This window comes from Syngnathus floridae, chromosome 15, assembly GCF_059516105.1.
Source record: "Syngnathus floridae isolate MCC-2025c chromosome 15, RoL_Sflo_1.0, whole genome shotgun sequence".
In the NCBI taxonomy this organism is placed as follows: Eukaryota; Metazoa; Chordata; class Actinopteri; order Syngnathiformes; family Syngnathidae; genus Syngnathus; species Syngnathus floridae.
This window is the reverse complement of record NC_142427.1, coordinates 3,573,833-3,595,254: the sequence shown is the minus strand read 5'-3', so window position 1 is coordinate 3,595,254 and position 21,422 is coordinate 3,573,833. Positions and strand designations below refer to the sequence as shown.

The following is a 21,422-nucleotide window of genomic DNA, read 5'->3' as shown; positions in this document are numbered from 1 at the left end:
GTCATTAGCTTCATCAAGGGTCTCGGTAAGCCCTCGGGGCGGGGCGGGCCGGGCCGGGATTGCGCCAGCGCACGGTGTCCCGTTTGCCAGAGAGATAATGTTTCATGAAAACAGGGGCCAGCCTGGGGGGATGGGGGTGACCTCTTTAGCAATTAGTATTTGCTCACATCTGCACGAGCTCCGGAAGCAAAGGTCACTGTGACACAAACATGAGTTCGTGCCAAATAAATAAAGAAAGAACACAGTTGGTAGTCGACGTTGAATTTGTCCCTTTGTCCAGCTTTGCCGGTGGGACTGAAGACGCCCATCCCATCTGTCACAGCAAGCCAAGGAGAGAAAAGCTTCCGTCGTCATGGCGCCCGTCAACGTGGACCCGGAGAGCAAGCCCGGCGAGTTTGTCCTCAAGAGCCTCTTTGCCAACTTCACACTGCTGTCTGAGCGCAAGATCCGCATCATCATGGCTGAGCCGCTGGTGAGCCGCAGTGTGTGCGGCAAGTGTGGCTCGATGTACTCTAATATGAAGGCAGATCGAGAGGCACCTCCCTCCGTTTGTCTCATTTGAATCATGCAAAATGGGCGTCATCAATTTAGCCCAATATAAAATTACAAAACGTTTTCAACGCTATTTTTTGTGCAATTAAATTTCTTATGTGTGGTTTTTGTAGGAGAAGCCACTCAACAAGTCTCTGCAGAGAGGAGAGGATCCACAGTTTGACCAGGTTTTTGGCCACACACGATGATGACAGCAAACATGGAACCTGTCAATCACCTTCCCACTTGCTCCATGTTTGTGTTTGCAGCTGATCAGCAGCATGAGCTCCCTGGCAGAGTACTGCCTGCCCTCCATTCTTAGGACACTCTTCGACTGGTACAAGCGGCAGAACGGCCTCGAGGACGAGTCGCATGAGTATCGACCCCGCGCCAACACCAAGTCAAAAAAGTTAGCAAAACCGCCGCTCACTCGGAAAGAGTAAGAGTTAAAGACTGTTTTGTTGACCTCTCAGTGATGAGCAGCAGAAGGACTACTTGCTGGAGCGGAGGGATTTGGCCATTGACTTCATCTTCTCACTGGTGCTCATCGAAGTGTTGAAGCAGGCGAGTGTGCCTTGCCGCCACCGTGTCGCACCGCCGCCGTGTCGCGTTACCGTCGGGCTCATCTTTGTTCCTCCCGCTTCAGATCCCATTGCATCCCCTCCTCGATGGACTCATCCAGGAAGTAATCAACTTGGCCTTCAAGCACTTCAAATACAAGGAAGGGTAAGGAAGCGGCAGACAAGGCGCTGCATGTGTCAAACGCCAGCTCGGCACCATCTTAAATACACATCGTGGATAAAAGAATCGGGGCCGCTGCCACCTGGTCCATGATGTTGATGTTGGTGCGTCCCGATACTTTTGTCCATCCTTTGCTGATCCAAAGTGTGTCTCAGGTATCTGGGACCCAACACGGCCAACATGCACATCGTGGCCGACCTCTACGCAGAAGTTGTGGGAGTGGTGGCCCAGTCCAGGTGCTTGGCTCTGTTGCCCCTTGTTTGCCCCGCCCTGCCGTCTTGGTGTGCAGTCGAATGTTTCCATTTTGCGCACCTCCGGCCACCCTCCGCATGCCTTCCAATGTTTTGTACAATGTTTGCTGCACGTGGTTTTGGACCTTTGTTTCTTTGCGGCCAGATTCTCGGCCGTTAGGAAGAAGTTCATCTCGGAGCTGAAGGAACTGCGACAGAAGGAGCAGAGCTCCTACGTCCTGCAGTCCACCATCAGCCTCATCATGGGCCTCAAGTTCTTCCGCATCAAAATGTACCCCGTGGAGGACTTTGAGGCCTCCTTCCAGTTCATGCAGGTAGCGCTCTGAAATTGCTCCAGGGGGCCCTCTGGCTGGTGGAACTAACCTCTACTGCTGCTGCTGCTCACTTAGGAGTGTGCGCAGTATTTCCTGGAGGTGAAGGACAAGGATGTTAAGCACTCTCTGGCCGGACTCTTTGTGGAGATTCTGGTGCCCGTCGCTGCTGTGAGTACCCGTGCAAATGATGCTTGCCCTTTTCAGCTCATCCATGTATGGAAAGTTCAATTGGCCCAGGAGTGGGAAAGATATATTTGTAGCTCCAAAGCCATAATCAGACACCGACATATGTCCAACCCTCGGGTCCCTCTCTTTCCATCTTCTGGCAGACGGTGAAGAATGAAGTGAACGTGCCGTGCCTGCGCAACTTTGTGGAGAGCTTGTACGACACCACGCTGGACCTGTCCTCCAGGAAGAAACACTCCCTGGTGAGTGCCTGTTGCTGCCTCCACATGAGCAGCTATTTGCGCGGCCGCTTACAAGCGGGAGGGGGAGGAGCCCAGTCTCAGAGTGATTGGAACAGATGTTTGTTTGCCTCCACGTTGACTTGCAGTCTTTGCACTCAATGTGTGTGCCAAGAGCGCAGTCTGAAGGCTGACTTTACAACCTTAAGCCTTGCTTAAAAGCTCATTTGAAAAGCTGGCCCATGTATGATTCCGAAAGCGCGGCGTGCGATTATTATCATCTTTACTGCCCATCTTTGTTTGGGCAACCTGCCCGTCAACATGTGCCGTCATTGTTATTGTTGAAAGAGATGAAAGGGTCCAATAACCGCGTCTTTCTGCTAAGGCCGGGTGACACGGCCTGAGAAAAGGTAAATCGTCAATTGTTCTTGGACAGTCGACGTTTAAATAGTGAAAACCGATGAGCCCCCGTCAACGGGCTGGCAGTTCCTCAGACGTGAGTCTCTCTCTCTCTCGCTCTCGCTCTCTCTCTCTCTCTCTCTCTCTCTCTCTCTCTCTCTCTCTCTCTCTCTCTCTCTCTCTCTCTCTCTCTCTCTCTCTCTCTCTCTCTCTCTCTCTCTCTCTCTCTCTCTCTCTCTCTCTCTCTCTCTCTCTCTCCCTCTCGCTCTCTCCCTCTCGCTCTCTCGCTCTGTCTCTCTCTCTTTCTGTCTCTCTCTCCTTCTCTCCTCTTTCTTGTGTACCAGGCGCTGTATCCTCTGGTGACGTGTCTGCTGTGCGTGAGTCAGAAGCAGTTGTTCCTCAGCCGCTGGCACATTTTCCTCAACAACTGCCTGTCCAACCTCAAGGTAAAAAGCAAACAACAGCAATTACGTGGGTTTGTGTATCAAGTCACTGTTGAATGCAGAATAAAGACCCCAAGATGGCCCGCGTGGCCCTGGAGTCGCTCTACCGCCTGCTGTGGGTTTACATGATCCGAATCAAGTGCGAGAGCAACACTGCCACACAAAGGTACGCACATGGAGACGCGTAAGTTATTTTTCAACAAGCCGCTCACGGCGTGTTGCACGTCAAGCGTCAACGGGTTTCCACCTCACTGCAGGCGACACTTTGTCTAGTTGGTTCCTTGTGCCTTCCCCCGCAGCCGCCTTATGTCCATCACCTCCACGCTCTTCCCCAAGGGGAGCCGCAGCGTGGTCCCCCGAGACATGCCACTCAATATCTTTGTCAAGATCATCCAGTTTATCGCGCAGGTTCGGAGGGTGTTCTCAAAGCTATTTGGACGCTAGCAAGCGAGCATGCCTTTCATGTTTGATGTCAACTTGTGCTCAGGAGAGGCTGGACTTTGCCATGAAGGAGATCATCTTTGATCTTCTGAGTGTGGGGAAGCCCGCCAAAGCCTTCAGCCTTAATCCAGAGGTATGCCATTCCTCCCGCCGCTTTCCTTGTTGAAGAGACTGTCTGCCTTACTCGCTCCGGCTTTCGTCACAGCGTATGAACATCGGCCTACGAGCCTTCCTGGTCATCGCTGATGCCCTGCAGCAGAAAGACGGCGAGCCTCCCATGCCCAACACGGGCGCCACGCTGCCCTCAGGCAACTCTCTGAAGAAGAAGAAGACCTACTTGAGCAAAACCCTCACAGAGGAGGAGGCCAAGCTCATTGGCATGTCCTTGTACTACTCGCAGGTGCGCAGGGCGCTGGATAGTGTCCTCAGGCACCTGGACAAGGAGGTGGGCCGCTGCATGATGCTCACCAGCGCGCAAATGCTCAACAAGGAACCCGAGGACATGATCACGTAGGTGGCGCTCTCTGGCGCAATATCCCTGTCTGCTTCCAATCCAAATGCTGGCCATTTTATGTGGCATACTTCATGTGGCTTTGTTGTCATCTGGGAGCAGGGGTGAAAGGAAGCCCAAGATCGACCTGTTCCGGACGTGTGTTGCTGCCGTTCCTCGGATCCTTCCCGACGGAATGTCCAAGCCCGAGCTCATTGACCTCCTTTCACGGTGCCGGATTTTGTTCTGTTTGACCGCCTCTGCAAATCGGCAGGGATGCGAGTGGGCAACGACGATGTGGAGCTCCCGCTCTTCTTCACTTTTCCTCCTCGTGTCGCCTTTCCTCAGACTTACGGTGCACATGGACGACGAGCTACGTCTTATTTCCCAGAACTCCCTTCAGAGCCTCTTGCTGGATTTCGCCGACTGGAGGGAAGACGTGCTCTTCGGCTACACGCATTTCCTGCTGCGCGAAGTGCAAGAGACCCAGCAGGGTCTTCAAGACGCGTCGGTGAAGCTCTTGCTGCAGCTTCTCACTCAGTGGAGACTGGCGCTGCAACTACAGGGGAAGATGCGAGGCGGCGTGGAGGTTGGCTTCTACTTCTTTGCACACTGAACGCAGACAGACAGACAAAAAATATCTTCTGACAGCTTATGGTTCTCAGGAAGCACAATATTAGACGATTTTGGGGCAGCATATCTCACGGCACTCACGACACTACAACTGCATGGAAAAGATGTGATATCGTTCATTGGAGGCAATGTGAAATTTTATCACTTAGGCGAGCCCCAGAATGTCTGAGCGGAGCCCACACTGCTCGGTTCTTCACGCCGTGGAAGGTCTGGCTTTGCTGCTACTCTGCTCGTGCCAGATAAGCACCAGGAAGCTAGCGGTGGGCGTGCTCAGAGAGATTCGATGCCTGTTCGCCGCGCTCGGGCACGCCGAGGTACACCATCTCAATCCACATTTTGTTTTACGACTTCACTCCCAAACCAAGTGACAAAATCCGTCCCGCAGGATGAAGACAAACCCATGATCGAAGTCATGGACCAGCTGAGTCCGGCTGTTCTGGACAGCTTCGTCCACGCGGCCGTCTCCGACTCGGTGTGTAACTGTCAGAGAGGCGTAATTCGCCCGTGCCCGTAGCCTTTCACTGGGAACGCCGCTCTTCTCCTCCATAGTCCACACTACCCATGAGCCACCATGTGGACCTCCAGTTCTTGGTGGAGTGGACGGCACGACTGGTGAGCAGCTCTTACGACGTGAAGAGCCCCAGCCACGTGTGGATCTTCGCCCAGTGCCTGAAGGACCCCTGGGTGCTGTGCCTGCACATTTTCCTGCGCCAGGAACACCTGCCAAAGCACTGCCCGGTGGCCTTGAGCTATGCCTGGCCCTACGCCTTCACGCGGGTGCAGCTGCTGCTGCCGCTCATCGACCCCAAGTAAGCTTGCTTTGCCAGGGTTACAAGGAGTAAGGAAAGGAGACAAAAGAGATGCTACAAGCAGGTAGGCAGAGATAAGGCAAGTTAGTACAGGTGAGTTCTCTCGCTCACACAGCAGCCCGGTCAACACAAAGAAGACCAGCACGGCCGGCTCCTGCGACAACTCCATGTCTCTGTGGCGGAACTACCTCATCCTGTGCCTCGGGGTGGCTAAGCCCAGCATCATGTCGCCCGGACACCTCCGGGCGTCCACGCCCGAGATCACGGCCACCACGCCCGACGGCAGCGTCACCTACGACAATAAGGTGGTGCCAACCCGCCTATGCTGTTTTTCACCCCCGTGAATGGACTGACGTTGTCACTTGTGTGCGCACGCAGGTGATTGGCACGCCGTCAGTCGCCTGGCTTCTCAAGCAGCTCGTTCCGCTTATGAGAGCCGAGAGTCTGGAGATCACAGAGTCTCTGGTGTTGGGCTTTGGCTGCACCAATGCCCTCGTCTTCAGGTGTGACGTCCAGCTGAGCTGGCACATTATTGTATTTTCTAATCGGGAGTCAATTTTTTGGGGTGGGGAGTTGATGTCATTTTGCCATCTATGTTACTCTAGGGAGCTGATGGAAGAACTCCATCCACTCATGAAGGAGGCTCTAGAACGTCGACCTGAGGTATACGGAGATGAGGGAGTCCTTGTCACTGTCGGCCTCAGCTGACTTTGCATATGTGCGTCTGACTGTCAGAACAAGAAGCGACGAGAGAGGAGGGATCTTCTTAGGCTGCAGCTGCTGAGAATCTTTGAACTGTTGGCCAACGCTGGTGTCATCAGTGACAGGTGCAATAAAACAACAGCAAGCAAGGCCATGTGAAATGTAATGGTTCAGCCATGGCGCAGCTGTATTCACGGCACCTTTCTGCCCGACGGTTGGCAGCACCAATGGAGCGCTGGAGCGCGACTCGCTGGTGCTGGGGGCCTTGTTCCTGGAGTACGTGGACCTGACGCGAATGCTCCTGGAGGCGGAGAACGAGAAGGAGATGGACGTGCTCAAAGACATCAGAGCTCACTTTAGCAGCATGGTGGCCAACCTCATCCAGTGCGTGCCTGGTGAGTCACACCTGAGTCGTGATGGAAGGGGGACATTGGCTTTATTTCCCCCCTTTGATTCAGAGAGGGCAGTGGTGAGCACTTAGACACCGGCGGAAGGAAGAGGCGAGAGGAGGACTGACTTTTGTCATGTTCTCTCTGCGTGTGTGCGTGTTTATGTAGTCCAGCACCGTCGCCTCCTGTTCCCCCAGCAGTCTCTCCGCCATAACCTCTTCATCCTCTTCAGCCAATGGGCCGGGCCCTACAGCGTCATGTTCACGCCCTTGGACCGCTACAGCGACCGCAACCATCAGATCACTCGCTACCAGTACTGCGCTCTCAAGGTCAGCTTTGATGGTTGGGGGGGGGGTGTCTTTGGACAGTCCTGACGTTTTGCTAACTTCCCGCCCAGGCCATGTCGGCCGTCCTGTGCTGCGGTCCCGTGTTCGACAACGTGGGTCTGTCCACCGACGGCTACCTCTACAAATGGCTGGACAACATCTTGGCCTGCCAAGACAAGCGGGTTCGTCCGACTTGTACACTAGGAGTGCCATGCGATGGCGATTATTAAAAAGAGCCGGCAGCAGTAGTTGTGCAAGAAGTCGTCGTCGTTGTCGTGGTCATGCTGCATACACTCCAGGTTGTTCCCGACTGTGCGTGTTCTCCTGCCGCAGGTTCACCGTCTGGGCTGTGAGGTGGTGATTCTGCTGCTGGAGCTGAACCCGGAGCAGAGCAACCTGTTCAACTGGGCCGTGGATCGTTGCTTCACCGGCTCGTACCAGCTGGCGTCCGGATGCTTCAAGGCCATCGCCGCCGTGTGCGGGAACAGGTAGAAGCTGAACAAAATCATCTTAACACAAAATATCCTCTTGAAATTCTTGAGCTTCTTTTGATCATTGCACCATTCCTTCAACTGTGTTGTAACCCCACGACTGGCTAGGAACTACCCGTGTGACCTGGTGACGCTGCTCAATCTGGTGCTGTTCAAGGCGTCAGACACCAGCAGGGAAATCTATGAGATCTCCATGCAGCTGATGCAGGTCTGGTCCAGTCCTTGAGTTGGCTGCTTGACATGAACGATATCAATGATCCGGAATGCTGCCATATGTGTTCAGGTGCTGGAATCCAAACTACGTGCGTACTCCAAGCGCATGGTGGACCAAAAGCCTGGTAACATCTTGTACGGCACACATGGGCCTATGCCGCCTCTCTACAGTGTCAACCTATCGCAGCTCTCCAATCAATTGGCCAGCATGTACCCAGAACTCACACTGCCTCTCTTCTCGGGTCAGTCACATGACGTGGTGGAAGTAGTTTGGGTTATGTTCTGCAGTAACGTCTTTGTTGCACTTGTCTGCGTGCGTGTCTGTTTGTCTGTATTGGTGTGCAGAGGTGAGCCAGCGCTTCCCGAGCACCCACTCCAACGGGCGTCAGATCATGCTGTCTTACCTGCTGCCCTGGCTGGGCAACATGGAGCTGGTGGACACAGGCCTCCTGCCGCCGGCCTCCAGCCCCTGCACGCCCGACGAGGAGGTCTCTTGCGGGCCCCAAGCCAGTCTGGCGGGCGTGTCGCTCTTCCTCAGGGGCAACGGCTGGGGCAGCCTGCAGGCCACCTCGCTGGTTCTCAACAACCTCATGTTCATGACGGCCAAGGTGGGACACGCCGCCACCATATGCCGCCCTATGTCGGCATATGCTCTATGCCGTCACTCTCCTTTCCCTGGATGTACACACGCTCACCAACAAGTCCCGTTCACGAAGGGACAATTTTGCCGGGAACACAAAGCGAGAGCAGTGTCCCAACTCGCTGGCCTCTTAAAGTTTACATGTCACGTTAATGTCTTCCATTTTATTCATTCAGTTGTGGTCTATATAAAGTGGAACAGCCATGCTTTTGTCTGAATTTCTCATTTTGATAGCATCACGGGTCCCTCATACTTTTTCTGAGGTGCGACTCAGAGCAAGCCATTTTGGTGTGCTCTCTTTAAATGCAAACGAGATACTTCACACCCCACTCCCTCCAGGCCGCACTCACTTTCTGGTCGGACATATTTGTAGTTTTTTAGCCGAGGTAGAGTTTACTTGCGCCGCAAACTTTTTGATTGATTAAAAGATGTCAACGGCAGAAGACTTGTCCATACAACCATACATAGCACGTAACAAAATAAATCCCCTCACATTATTTATGAACACGTCTTGGAAACAAGCACTGCGGTCAACTTAACCAGTAAGCTAATGCTAGCATTAGCAAAAAGCGTTTAACACATTGTGTTACCCAAGAACAATACAGCACCTTCGATGCAATTCATCTGATACGACTCAAAATACACCCACAAGAAGTGAAAACAGAGCGTACAGCTCTAAAATCAGAAGACCGACGCTAATGCTATGAAAACGAGGGCATCATAAACACGCAATATTATTAAAGTGAAATAGAGTTTACTATTTTGTGTGTCATCTCAAACTTACGGTGTCCGTTGTTTCCATAGATTGAAGGAATTGAACCATCAACAAAACAAAGTCTTTTGGGCGAATCCTTCTCTATACTGACAAAAGACTTCTGAAACACTCATCCTTGAACAAGCAGGACTTTGCCCACAGATGTGGGAACACCGCTTTAAAAAATTAAAATTAGACCAGGCACTTCTTTGAGGTTCTGATACTGGGGGATGGTGCAATGAGTTGTGTGGATTTATGCATCCAACAACGAAACATTTTGTCACGGAAGGAGTGGAGCAGGGCGACCAAGTGCAGCTTGGACCAGGGTTTATTGAAGCAAACTCAAAAGACTCGGCAAACTGACATGACATACTAACAAAACCAACAACAGAACTGACCGACAAAGACGTGAAACAAAAAGACACGAAGACATTAATAATCCGACGGGGCGTGAGGGGCAGACAGGATTTATATACACGACAGGTAACAAGGGGCAGATGAGAATAATCAAGCTAATCATGGGCACACAGAAGGGGAGGGGCGAGCACACAGACAGAAACCATGACAACAGACACATAGTGGAACGGCTGGAGACGAGACGTGACACATTTTGATCCCTCCACTTCGGCATCCTTGAGTTGTTTGGACTACAAACGTCTCTCAGATTAATAAAGATGGCGGATTTGCAAAACCGTTTGGCCACACCCATTCCCTTGTTTGGTAGTAATAGATAAAAATACATAATAAAAAAATGGAGTAAAACTGAACGGAGTAAAATATAGCCCCCAAACAGATCATAAAAGTATCTCTGTAACACCTGGAGGGATAGATTACACTTTTTTACAGTCTTGAAGACTCCCAAGTGCACAATAAAATAAATATAAAAGCAAAAAAGTGGATGTTCCCTGATATGTCTCCGTCCGTCCTCTTTTGTTTCTGCAGTACGGCGACGAGGTGCCCGGGCCGGAGATGGAGAGTGCTTGGAACGCTTTGGTGTCCAATGAACGCTGGAGCAACAACCTGAGGATCACCCTGCAGTTTCTCATCAGCTTGTGTGGAGTCAGCAGTGACACCACACTCTTAACTTATGTCAGTCATCAGAGCCACCATTTGCCACCTTGCGCTGGCATTTCGCATTCAACGCTAAACGTGTGGGTTTGCAGATCAAGAAGGTGGTGATCTACTTGTGTCGGAACAACACCATCCAGACCATGGAAGAGCTCCTGTTTGAGCTTCAGCAGACCGACCCTGTTAACCCCGTGGTACTGCACTGCGACAACCCGCCTTTCTACCGATTTGCTGCTAGCAACAAGGCACCCAGCTCGCAGACGGGTGAGCCCCCACCCCACGCACCATCCTCTTCCCGATACTTGGACTTGACATGCACATGCGCTTGTGTAGGCACTGCCTCCAGCAGCAACACCGTTGTGGTCGGACAGGAGAACCTGCTGGACACAGATGAAAGCAAACTGCTCAGGGAGAGTGACGAGCGGTCAGTCTGCATTGTACTATTTTGATATACCTCATATGGACTCAGCATGACAGCAATGTGTGCGTGTGGGGAGCTGTTACAGGAGGGCGAGGGCGCACAACAGGCTGGAGTCCCGCTACAGCAACAGCTCAGGAGGTTCCTACGAGGACGAGAAAAGTAGCCAGTTTGCCGAAATGCTCTCGTATCGTATACGCATTGGGATTTGAATGGTTTTAACGTTTCACCCCCCAGCTGACCCTCTCCCGCCATACGCTGCCTGGCTGCTGAGCGTCCTGGAGACGAACCGCCCTCAGCCGCTGCCCATGCCCGTAAATGGTGGCTGCTGGGCACCGCTGGTGGACTATCTGCCCGAGACCGTCATGCCCAGGGGACCCCTGAACAGGTGCACCTGACAAAACTGGCTCACGTGCGGAAGGAAGGTCACGCAGAGAACTTAAGACGGGAGCAAGGATCACACGGGTTGGAAAGCTGCTGAAAGTGAAAATGTCATTAGGCAGGGACGTCATCGAAATATCATGCTAGCAAAATGCTTTGTCCGTGAAAATTGTTGCCCCACGATTACATTTTTTATTTTGATGTGTGTGTGTGTTTTGGTGTGTGTGGGTGTGTGGGTGTTTTTAGGTGTAATGTGGCCGTCATTTTCATGACAGAAATGGTGGTGGATCACAGCGTGAGAGAAGACTGGGCTTTGCACCTTCCCCTGCTGCTGCACGCGCTCTTCTTGGGTGCCAACAAATTCACACATGCACACACGCACATAGATTGCATCCAAGTCTTGTGTAATGCCCTCACTGATAAGATGAGACATGAAATGATGAGTGGCGTTGGTGTTTAACAGTGAGGTCTACCGCTTGCATGGCAGCACCCAGAGAAAAGCACACGTGGTGTCGTGCGGCTGCAGACAACTCCCCATAAAACACTGCCATGAAGCAACTGAGTCCATCTTAGCTCTCAAAAATGGGTCTGCCTTTTTGGTTTGAGGCTGCGGATTGTTGAGCGTCATGGTTGTGTCATTGTCAGGCCTGGACCACTACAGACCGGAAGTCTATGAGCACAGCAAGCGCCTCCTTCTGCACCTCCTCATAGCGCTGTCGTGTAACAACAACTTTCAGGTGAGGCTCGGAGGGCTCTTCTTTCTTCAGCAGCCAACTTCCCACCTACCTCCAGCACCCGATTTCAGCTTTCTCTCCTCCCCACCTTCCTCATGTACCCGATTTTGGCTTCCTCTCCTCCCCACCTTCCTCCAGCACCTGATTTGGGCTTCCTCTCCTCTCATTTCAGGTGATCGCCTCGGTCTTAATGTTAACCAGAGAGAGCAGCGACAACAAGACCCTGACCGTTAAGTCCGGCCACCACAGCGACCGCCGGCGCTCCAGTAAGACCCTTGCTGTCCGTCCTCCGAGCCCCGAGCGCTTGGGACAAACAGCCCACGTCGGTTTCAGACGTGCCTGACTTCCTGCGGGAGTGCCGGGCGTCGCCCGCGGCCGATTCGGGCCTGGGCTTGGCGTCCGACTCATCCTCGGCCAGCCTGGGTGGTGTCAGCGCAGCGGGCAGCGTGGCCAACCTTCCTGTTGTCACGCCAGACGACCTGGAAGACCTGGAAGACGCAGGCCTCGAAACGGACGAGAAGACCAACAAACTCATCGAGTTCCTCTCCACCAGGTACGCGCGCGTCACCCTTTGCTATGACAGCGGCAAAAGTAATCTATCTTGTTGATTTTCTTGACAAGTGCAGATCAAAAATGCCTTTGGGAATGATTCATTCCGACCGGCCACATAACACAACACACTGGGGGTGGGGGCGTTCTAAAAGTGTACACGTTGTAACGTGCTGCGTAGTGTTATCGGTGCCGGATGCCTACAAGTGTTTTTATTGCTCAGAGCCGTGGGGCCACTGTGGGTGCACGAGGACATCACACCCAAAAACCCAAACTCCAAGAGCACCGAGCAGCTCTCCAACTTCTTGCGCCATGTCATCTCCGTCTTCAAGGAGTCTAAGTCAGGTGAGTGTGGATACAAATTTGCCAAAAGGAAAGGTACAAACTTGGATCCAAGCAATACAAAGACATCTGAGACTCCCACCGTAAGAGTGCCGACTTGTGATCGCGGCACAGACTTCCACCTGGAGCAGCAGCTGAGCGACGTGGCGCTGCAGACCGCGCTGTGCAGCTCGTCTCGTCACTACGCCGGTCGCTCCTTCCAGATGTTCCGGGCGCTGGGGCAGCCCATCAACAACCACGCCGTGTCCGACCTGGTGTCTCGCCTCGTAGAGGTGGTGGGCGAGCACGGGGACGAGGTGCAGGTGAGGGGCCCACCGCCAAGAAAGGGGCTGGGAGCACTTCCTCCCCTCCAGCAAGCCTCTTTGTGTGTGCCAGGGCTACGTGATGGAAGTGCTGCTCACGTTGGAATCGGTGGTGGTCAACCTGGCCGAGTGTCTGAAGAACAGCGACCTAATGGCGGCGCTCACCAGGTTATCATCTGCACTTACACGCCTTCATCAAATGCAAACGATTGCAAGTAGGCTCGAGTGCGCCCCCGACAGTGCTAACGTGGCGCTCCGGGACTGCTGACGCTGCTAACAGGCGGTCTGCCGATACAACACGTGCAAGATTGATAGAGGATTTTTTTACCCCTACAGTCACCCTTGTTAGGGTTGACAAATTCTTTTGAACGTATGATTATGTTAGAATGTTGACTAGAATCATTAACTTTGTTAAAACCTTCCACTTTTTCTTGACTCGTTGAAAGTCCCTGCAGTTGAAAATTTTCAAATGATGTGGGAACATTCTTGCTTAGTTAGTTAGCTAACATGCTCCCCTAGTATCTGTTTCCACAACCTTGTAAAACAAAGTGGTAAGACCCTCTGCACTGATTAACCAGTTTGCGGGGTGACCACCGAAACATGTTCACTCTCACCCCCAGCCTGCTTTCTCTCAATAAATATTCTCTTGCAAGAGGCAAAAGTTAGACTGCTTTCTAGCACCACCTTACCACACAGGGTGCTGATGGATTTCTCCACTTGCAAGCGTAAAATGGGCAAACTGTCTCACGTGTGGTTCTTGCATAAAAGATAGAGTGGGGAAAACTCTATCAACGCGAACATGCTGTCATGCTCACTCACAGGACGTCGTCTCCCGACTTTGCACTGAGCGACAAGCTGATGAACCGGAAGAGCACGGGACAGCTCAACTTCCCCGGCCCGGGGCTGGCGGCCCTGTCGTCTCAGCGCCACCAACGCTCCTACTCGGTACCCAAAAAGTTTGGCGAGTGCGGCTACCAGTCCGGCGAACCCCCTCGCAGTGCCACTCTGGACCGTATTCAGGCAAGGATTTGCTGGTTTTGCACATTTGGCACGCCCATTTGCGTCACATGGTCTTGCGCATGTTTTGCCAGGCCTGCACCAGTCATGGCCTGGCACGGGCGGGCAGGGGCCCGGGCTCCTGTGCCTCCTCCACCAATCGCATTGATCCCAGTGTCCTGTCAGACCCTGCCCACGTGTCGCACCCGTCTTCCATACTGGCCACTGTCTTCTGGGTGGCAGTCTCACTCATGGAGTCGGACTTTGAATTTGAGTACCAGATGTCACTGCGCCTGGTGCACAAGCTCCTGTCCAAGGTACGGTCTGCCCGCTCAAGCATCAGAGGAGGCTGAGCGCAGCATGCCGTGGCTTCTGAATCGACGAAGACGCACTTCGGACTCTGCATCCTTCTGGACTCTCTTTGCCAGGTGCCTTTGGACCGGGCAGAGAACCGTGAGCGTCTGGAGAAGCTTCAGGCTCAGCTGAGGTGGAGCGGCTTCTCGGGCATCCAGCAGCTCCTGCTGAAGGGCTTCACCTCCCAGGCCACATCCGACCTCACCCTGCAGCTCTTCTGCCAGCTCACGCCCGTCTCCCGCGTGCCGGTGGTGGACAGCTCGCAGTCTCTGGGTAGGACAGTCCATCTACGTCGCCTTCTTTCCGCATGGCAGCACTGACTAGAGCTGGCCCTGCCATAGGTTTCCCGCTGAACGTGCTGTGTCTGTTGCCGCACCTGGTGCAGCACTTTGGGCACCCCACGCAGTTCTGCAAGGAGAGTGCGGAGAGAATTGCACAGGTGAAGGATACGCAACCTCATGTTAGCTTTTGGCTGGAGCACATCCATCATCTGGTCCTTCCCACCCGACAGGTGTGTTTGGTGGAGAAGAACACCAAGCTGTCCCACCTGGCCCACGTGATGACGCTGTACAAGACGCGCTCGTACACGCGGGACCCCTTCTCCTGGGTCAGCGTAGTGTGCCGCTACCTCCACGAGGCCTTCTCCGACATCACGCTCAACATGGTCACCTACATGGCGGAGGTGCGGGCTCTCATTTGGCATGTGCTGTGGCGGCGGCGCGCCCGTGTAACCGTCCATCCGTTGCTGGCCTGTCCTTGCAGCTACTGGATAAAGGCCTTCCCGCTATGCAGCAGTCGCTCCTGCAGATCATCTACTGCTTGCTCAGCCACATGGACCTAAGCGCCGTGCACGTCAAGCAGTTCAATGCCGACGTCACCAAGACCATCGAGAAGTTTGTGCAAGTCAGTGTCCGTCAATTGGGAGAAAAGAACCACAAGAAGAAAAAGCAAGCCAGCTAGCCAGCAGACAGTTTGAGCTGAAAAGTGCACGTCCCCACAGACGGTGCACTGGAAGGACGCCCTGAACATTCTGAAGTTGGTGGTGTCGCGCTCGGCCAGCCTGGTGCACCCGGTGTATGGCCAGGCCCACGGCGACATCTCCAACCTGGAGGTGAGCAGAGTGTGGGACGGCTCGGCCAAGGTGCTGCCTGGGAAAACCCTGGACTTCACCTTTGACATCTCCGAGGTGAGGATGGCTCCCGTGGGCTTTTGAGGCCGCTGTAGCTGACGCGGCTTCTCTTTGCAGACGCCGGTGATTGGGCGGCGCTTCGACGCGCTCCAGGGCTCTGGCGTCAGGGAGGGCAAGGCCCGAGCCATGGCCGTCACCCGCAGCACCTCGTCCACCTCTTCGGGGTCCAACTCCAATACCATCCTGGTTCCTGTCAGCTGGAGACAACCTCAGTATTCTCAGGTCGCTACCCAATCTAAAATGTGTTTTTAAAAGCTGTTTTTGTCTTTGTGCCCTTCGCAAGGGTTTGACTTTGATGATTTTGTTTCCATCTCTTCCTCAGAAGCGGACCAGAGAGAAGCTGGTGAACGTTCTTTCACTGTGTGGACAAGAAGTTGGACTGACCAAGAACCCTTCAGTAATCTGCCTCACTTTCTTCTGGGGCGACGGAGTACTTTTTGTGGGCAACGGCGGAATGCATTTCTGTGGGCAATATCTCTGCCTTTTTTTTTCCACCATCAGGTGATCTTCTCATCCTGCGGCGACCTGGACATGATGATGGAAGTGCGTGAGAGCGGCGTGTCGTCGGAGGAGGGCGGCACCAGGGAGGACACGCTGGAGGACACGGCCAGCGAGCAGCAGTTCAGAGTTTTCAGAGACTTTGACTTCCTGGATGTGGAGCTGGAGGACGGCGAGGTGAGCTCAACCAGCCCGGGCTTCTTTCATGTTAACCTCTCATTTTCTCATCAAGGTAATATGACTTCATCCCCCCCTACAACACAAGTACACCATATATTAGAAATGTTGGCTTTATGGCTCTCGCTCTCTGTCTCTGTCTAACCGAGTGTCTCTCTTTCTCCCCCCCGCGCTGCCCAGGAACTCCAGGTACGTTTTGCTCACATTCAGCATCGACATGAGCCTTTTACTCTCACAGCTGCGGTGGTCCTTGGGCTCTTTTGCCAATGGTTCAAACAAGCACGTGGGGCACATGCATCCCATCGCCCGTGTAAAAGTTGCAAAACAACAGGACGTAAGCGCACAAAAGTGAACACACCTTGATAAACATTTGATGATGTCTCTTCTTGGGACTACACTGGAGAAATGAGCACATTGTAAAATTGTCAGTGCACAATTACTATAGCGGTGTGAATTTCCTGCCCCCTACGTACGAGACACGTTACCAATGTCGAAAGCACAGGCAACAAAAGTGAGCTCACCTCTACGTGAATCTGTCGACTGGCATATTTGTGACTCGACGCTTGCGCTCGGCGGTGGAACAAACCGAGGCGTAGGCCTCATTGACACGAATCTTAATGAGCCAACATTGGGCGCCGTCACCGCTTCTCCCTTTTTCTTTGCTTACCCTCCCCGCCGGATACTGTTCTTGTGTGCGTTCCCTCAAGGGCGAGACGGTGGACAACTTCAACTGGGGTGTGCGGCGCCGATCCCTGGACAGCACCGAGCTAGGCGACCTGCTGGAGGAGAGCCAACATTCGGGGAGCACGCCTAGCCTGGGACACGAAGATCCCCATGATTCCGAGGAGTCCTCTGAGGAAGAGGAGTCTTCCGCCAGCCAGAGCCTGTCGCATTCGCAGCGGGTGCGTAGGACCCGCTAGCGCCACGTAATGGAGTCAATGGTGTTAAATGCTGCCCCAGATCATAACGGTTCAACATGGCTCTTTTGCACCAAGGTGGCAGCAAAGCTCAACTTGTGTCTAAAAGAACCTCCTCGCCATAGGTACAAACATAGTTTGCAGCCCCTCCAGAGAATGTGCGACAAATCCAGAAAGAAATATTTCACAAAAATGTATATCCAAAACAATGAGTGACTTTCCCCGAATATCTCAAGGCATGCCGTGTTTGTCGTCCCACACTGCCGATTTTCGCTTGCAGACCAATCCGTCTCCATCGGACGAGACCAACCGCACGGACTCTCTGTCCACGTCGTACGATATGTCTGCCGAGCCGCAGTCCTTGGGCGTCGCCGCACCGGGCCCGGCGTTGCTGCTGCATGACCACCTCAGTGGCCTTCATGTAGGAGTCCATGCAGCACTTTGCAATGGCTCGGACAGTTTGTTTGTGTGCGCTGACGGTGTGCACTGTGTCCTCGGCAGGCGAGATCGTGCGGCGGTGACGACGACGACACTCAGGCTCAGGATGACGAGCTGTCCCTGAGCACCAACGAGCTCGCCGCTGGCTCCGACTGCGGGGAGAGCTTCACCTTGGAGCTGACGGGGCAAGCACAGGTCCGCACATCTCATCCGGAGCGTCGGCCTGACTATTGCCAACCGCCGCTGGACTTTCTAGACCCCAACAGTCTGCCCAGGTGAACGCCATGTTTTGTCACAAGTTCAAGTGAACTTGCTAGTGACCGATCTAAGAAGATGCTAACCCAGTCAACCGCGGTGACAGTCTACGTGACGATGTGAATGACTTGGAGGACCTGGGCTTCCCGCCGCCGCCGTCCCCGTTTTTCTCCGCCATCTTGGCCGCCTTCCAGCCGGCTGTATGCGATGACGCAGAGGAGGCGTGGCGCTGTCATGTCAACCAGTTGGTGACCGACTCGGACGGCTCCTGCGCCGTCTACACCTTCCAGGTCTTCTCGTCACTCTTCAGGGTGAGGCACCCCAAATGTTTTTCCTGGCTCAAATGGACGTTCATTTGGAAAAGCATGGCTCCCGATCTGCTTTCCCACCTTCTTGTCATCTCACCTTTTTCAGAACCTCCAAGGAAAGTTCTGCACTTTGACCACGGACGTGGCTTCCTACCTTGGCGAGGGCTTGAGGGGGATTGGTTCCAAGTTCCTCAAGTCCTCTCAAATGCTGACCTCCTGCTCGGACTGCCCGACCATATACATTGATGCAGACACCGTGAGTTCTACGTGCTTGCCGTGAGGCGCTTACTGCCGACATTGGCTTCACATGTCCTGCTTTTTAGATCATGTCTTATGGCCTCCTGGAGAAGATGAAGTTCAGCGCGCTGGAGCTTCAGGAGTACCTGGACACCTACAACACAAAAGAAGACGCGGCAGTCACGGTAAAAATAGCAAGCAACTTTCAGAGCGGCATTGTGTGTGGAACCGCTGTTGAAATGTACTCCGAGCTGATGGCCCAGAGCAGACCTTGTACGGGACCTCTGGAGCGAATAGATCCGGTTGCCGCATTGTAGCACAGCAATTATGGTACAGCTTCTGCACCCAAGAACGAAAAGTTCCTGGAACGGAAATTGCCAAGAATTAAAACAGGAACCAAAGGGGTGCAAACGTTCTTGAAACTATCAAAAAGTATCAACTGAAAATCCACGCAAGGGCCAGTGTTAGAGTTGTGCACACTCCAACTTATTTTGCATGCAGGTAGAGAGTCCATTCGTCGCTGTGTGGACAGCGATGATCGAATGCAGTCTGACTCAGGCCTCTTCCAGGAGCATTTCATTGAGAGAAACAGAGTGGGGGTTGAGAGTGGGGGTCAGAGTAGACAAATGGCCGAAGCCCCTGGCCTGCTGATCAAAGCACAGCAGGGGGTCTTTCACGATGTTGTGTGAACAAAACAACTTTGATTGCTTCCTCTGCAGCTAGTCAATTAGTTCAAAGGTCTGAGCACTTTGTTCTACTACTTTTGTTAAGACAGGACAAGCGAGTTTAATTATTACAGGTTACATTCCAACATAAGCATAGGATCAAACTAATCTATCGACCCTAACAGCCAGCACACAGAATATTAACTGCGATGGCAAGATGACCCTAACCCTGTCCTTTGTTGTGTTCTTCAGTGGCTGCGCAGCTGTAAGGACACATTTCCCAGGTGCCCTGGCGACAGTGTGGTCACGTGCCAGCCAGGAGACTCTGAAGAGAAAGTAGGCAACTCTCTCTTCATACTCGGTTCCTGTTTGTGCTGGGCTTTGTCAACAATCTGAAATATTTGTGGCGGTCGTGGCTCAGGCAGTAGAGCGGGTCGATTAGTAACCGGAGGGTTGGCGGTTCTACCCTAACTTTGTCAGTCACGTGTCATTGTGTCCTTGGGCAAGACACTTCACACACCTTGCCTCCAGGTTGCCATTGTAAATGAGAAAGTGTTCTCAATTGACTTACCTGCTAAAACATTGAACATAAAAATAAATAAATAAATAGATAGCCAGATTCGGTCTGCTTTTAGTCTTGACAAAGTCTTGAGTCTGCCCTTTAGTCCAAGTCATCGGATGTCTCAATCGTGTCTGTTTGTCAAAGAATGACAAACGTGTTCAATTGCCACCAAAAGTAGCAAACACAAATATCCCCTGGCCCCCCATTATTGTCATTGAGCGGAAGCTAACGCTAGTCTGGGCGAGTCTGTGTCTGACTGATGGTATTGTCTTCCTCTAACACGCTCTCACACTCTAGCAAATGGAGTCTCTGGCCGTAAGTTCTTCTTCTCCTTGCTATGGCGCTTGTGATTTCAGCATGCGCGCTGCAATCGCGTTGATGCCGTCGTCGCCGCCGCCGCGGTGGTGCCCTTCACGTCCCAACCGGTATTCCTCTTGAATTTTGCAGCAACTGGAGTTGTGCCAGAGGCTGTACAAGCTGCACTTCCAGCTTCTGCTGCTCTTCCAGTCCTACTGCTCGCTCATCGGCCAGGTTCACGCCATCAGCTCCGTGCCCGAGGTGAACATAATTCCACGGGAGTAGCTGCTGCGTGTCCTTCCTGCAAAGAAGTCCCGTTTGTATCCTTGTCATTTTAGCTGCTCAACATGTCCCGGGAGCTGAGCGAGCTCCGCTGCTGCCTTCAGGCAGCGGAGGCGGCGGTGGCCAGCGACCTGGAGCGCGAACACCCGGCCCACTCGCTTCACGCCCACGTGGCTGCGATGGCCGTGCCCACTTTCCCATCGTCGGAGGCGGCGGTCAAGGCCATCCTGGAGTGTCTCAGGAACCACGAGTTCACCAAGGCCGTCCGCTACATTCAAGAGTGCAGGTAGGCAAAAAAGAGAGCAAACGGGGAATCGGAGCCACATTCGAGTACTATGCTCGTTCCAGGCGGCGGTGGCCTCTCAGCGTGTTCGGTGGCGGCGCCGAGAAGGAAGTCCAGACTCTGCTCAATGTGTACTTCCGGCACCAGACTTTGGGCCAGACGGGCACCATCGCCCTGGTGGGCTCTCGTCAGGACCTTGGCCTGATCTGCTCCAAGCTGCTGGAGCTCAACGGCGAGATCCGCGACATGATCCGCCGCGCTCAGGGCTACCGCGTGGTCACCACCTACCTCCCCGACTCCAGCGCCTCCGGCACCAGCCTCTGACGGAGGAGGCAGCCACCTCCCAGCGACGCTTCCCGGCACCTTCTCTAACCGCTTCTAGACTTTCCCCCGGTTGTTCTTTGTTTGCCCGCCCACAGTAACGTTACAACCAAACCTGCCCAAAGCCCGACATACAGACCTGATGCTAGCGCTAACTGCGACGCCATGACGAGGATGGCCGTTAAGGCCCCCCGTCCCAAATTTTCCCCATTGCACTAAACAGACCTACAGGAGGAAGTGTTAGTCTACTGTAAGAAACAGCACGCTGGAAAAACTTGACCCGAGGTGACAGAAACGACAAAGACTTTCTGCGTTACCGCCACCCTAAACCCTGTAGCACCTTAGTACTGTCACACCTCCAACCCTCCCCTCCCACTCTTAGCCTGGATGTCAAAACTGTAGCAATTTCCGTGCGTCTTCGTATAGATTAATAATTGTGCGTGCGTCTGCTGACATTCAGCACTGACAAAGTGTGCGACTGCTGATCACTCCCCCGCGTCCCGCAACAGTCATGTGACCTGCATGCGTCCCAGAGGGTGTGTTGCAAATATTTATTAGAGAAATCTGAAACCTGATTTGTTTGACTGCGCTGCTGAAGTATGTATGGAGTGCGCGAGTGAGTGTGCATGTCGACGAACAAGTTGCGTATTTTTCAAAATAGAAAACAAGCTTGTTAGATTGAAGTTGGTTTTCTCCACTTTGTAAATACTTTTACAGCCGTTGTGTGACAGCCTTTTCAGTTCAGAGTAAAAGTTGAAACAAAGCATCAGTTTTCTCACAAAGCTAACCCTCATTTGGGTCGCAGGTGAGCAGCAAATAAAACAAAAAAAATTTTTCTCCAGTGAAGGCAGTGCTTTATCAAGTAAATAACAAGACAA

The 21,422-nt window shown here is 53.2% G+C and overlaps 1 protein-coding gene across 2 annotated transcripts; it reads left to right on the top strand.

The window, feature by feature from the left end:
- The first annotated feature begins 378 nt into the window (after window positions 1-378).
- On the top strand, window positions 379-21,385 carry fryb (furry homolog b (Drosophila)). 2 transcript variants are annotated; one of them, XM_088399254.1, is made up of 64 exons: window positions 379-491; window positions 666-719; window positions 801-940; window positions 1,005-1,095; window positions 1,178-1,257; window positions 1,428-1,508; window positions 1,669-1,837; window positions 1,913-2,005; window positions 2,167-2,265; window positions 2,985-3,086; window positions 3,146-3,249; window positions 3,383-3,491; window positions 3,571-3,657; window positions 3,730-4,034; window positions 4,138-4,245; window positions 4,363-4,603; window positions 4,797-4,961; window positions 5,033-5,119; window positions 5,197-5,456; window positions 5,572-5,761; window positions 5,835-5,959; window positions 6,062-6,119; window positions 6,192-6,283; window positions 6,381-6,553; window positions 6,716-6,876; window positions 6,945-7,055; window positions 7,207-7,361; window positions 7,473-7,572; window positions 7,648-7,819; window positions 7,923-8,185; window positions 9,914-10,060; window positions 10,135-10,303; window positions 10,373-10,463; window positions 10,537-10,619; window positions 10,695-10,845; window positions 11,085-11,188; window positions 11,484-11,575; window positions 11,745-11,838; window positions 11,906-12,125; window positions 12,345-12,466; window positions 12,578-12,765; window positions 12,839-12,933; window positions 13,587-13,785; window positions 13,857-14,078; window positions 14,190-14,388; window positions 14,457-14,554; window positions 14,627-14,797; window positions 14,878-15,018; window positions 15,116-15,301; window positions 15,362-15,526; window positions 15,627-15,701; window positions 15,806-15,979; window positions 16,160-16,168; window positions 16,687-16,881; window positions 17,177-17,317; window positions 17,398-17,609; window positions 17,696-17,900; window positions 18,004-18,153; window positions 18,221-18,319; window positions 19,052-19,135; window positions 19,659-19,676; window positions 19,809-19,919; window positions 19,997-20,226; window positions 20,289-21,385. In XM_088399254.1, the coding sequence occupies exons 3-64, from the start codon at window positions 813-815 to the stop codon at window positions 20,545-20,547; spliced, it is 8,808 nt and encodes a 2,935-aa protein (XP_088255380.1). In that variant the 5' UTR covers window positions 379-491; window positions 666-719; window positions 801-812; the 3' UTR covers window positions 20,548-21,385. The 2 variants fall into 2 exon arrangements, with proteins under 2 accessions (XP_088255380.1, XP_088255381.1); XM_088399255.1 differs by lacking the exons at window positions 379-491; window positions 666-719; window positions 801-940; ... (5 more) ...; window positions 2,167-2,265; window positions 2,985-3,086 and having other exon boundaries at window positions 3,341-3,491.
- Window positions 21,386-21,422: the final 37 nt, after the last annotated feature.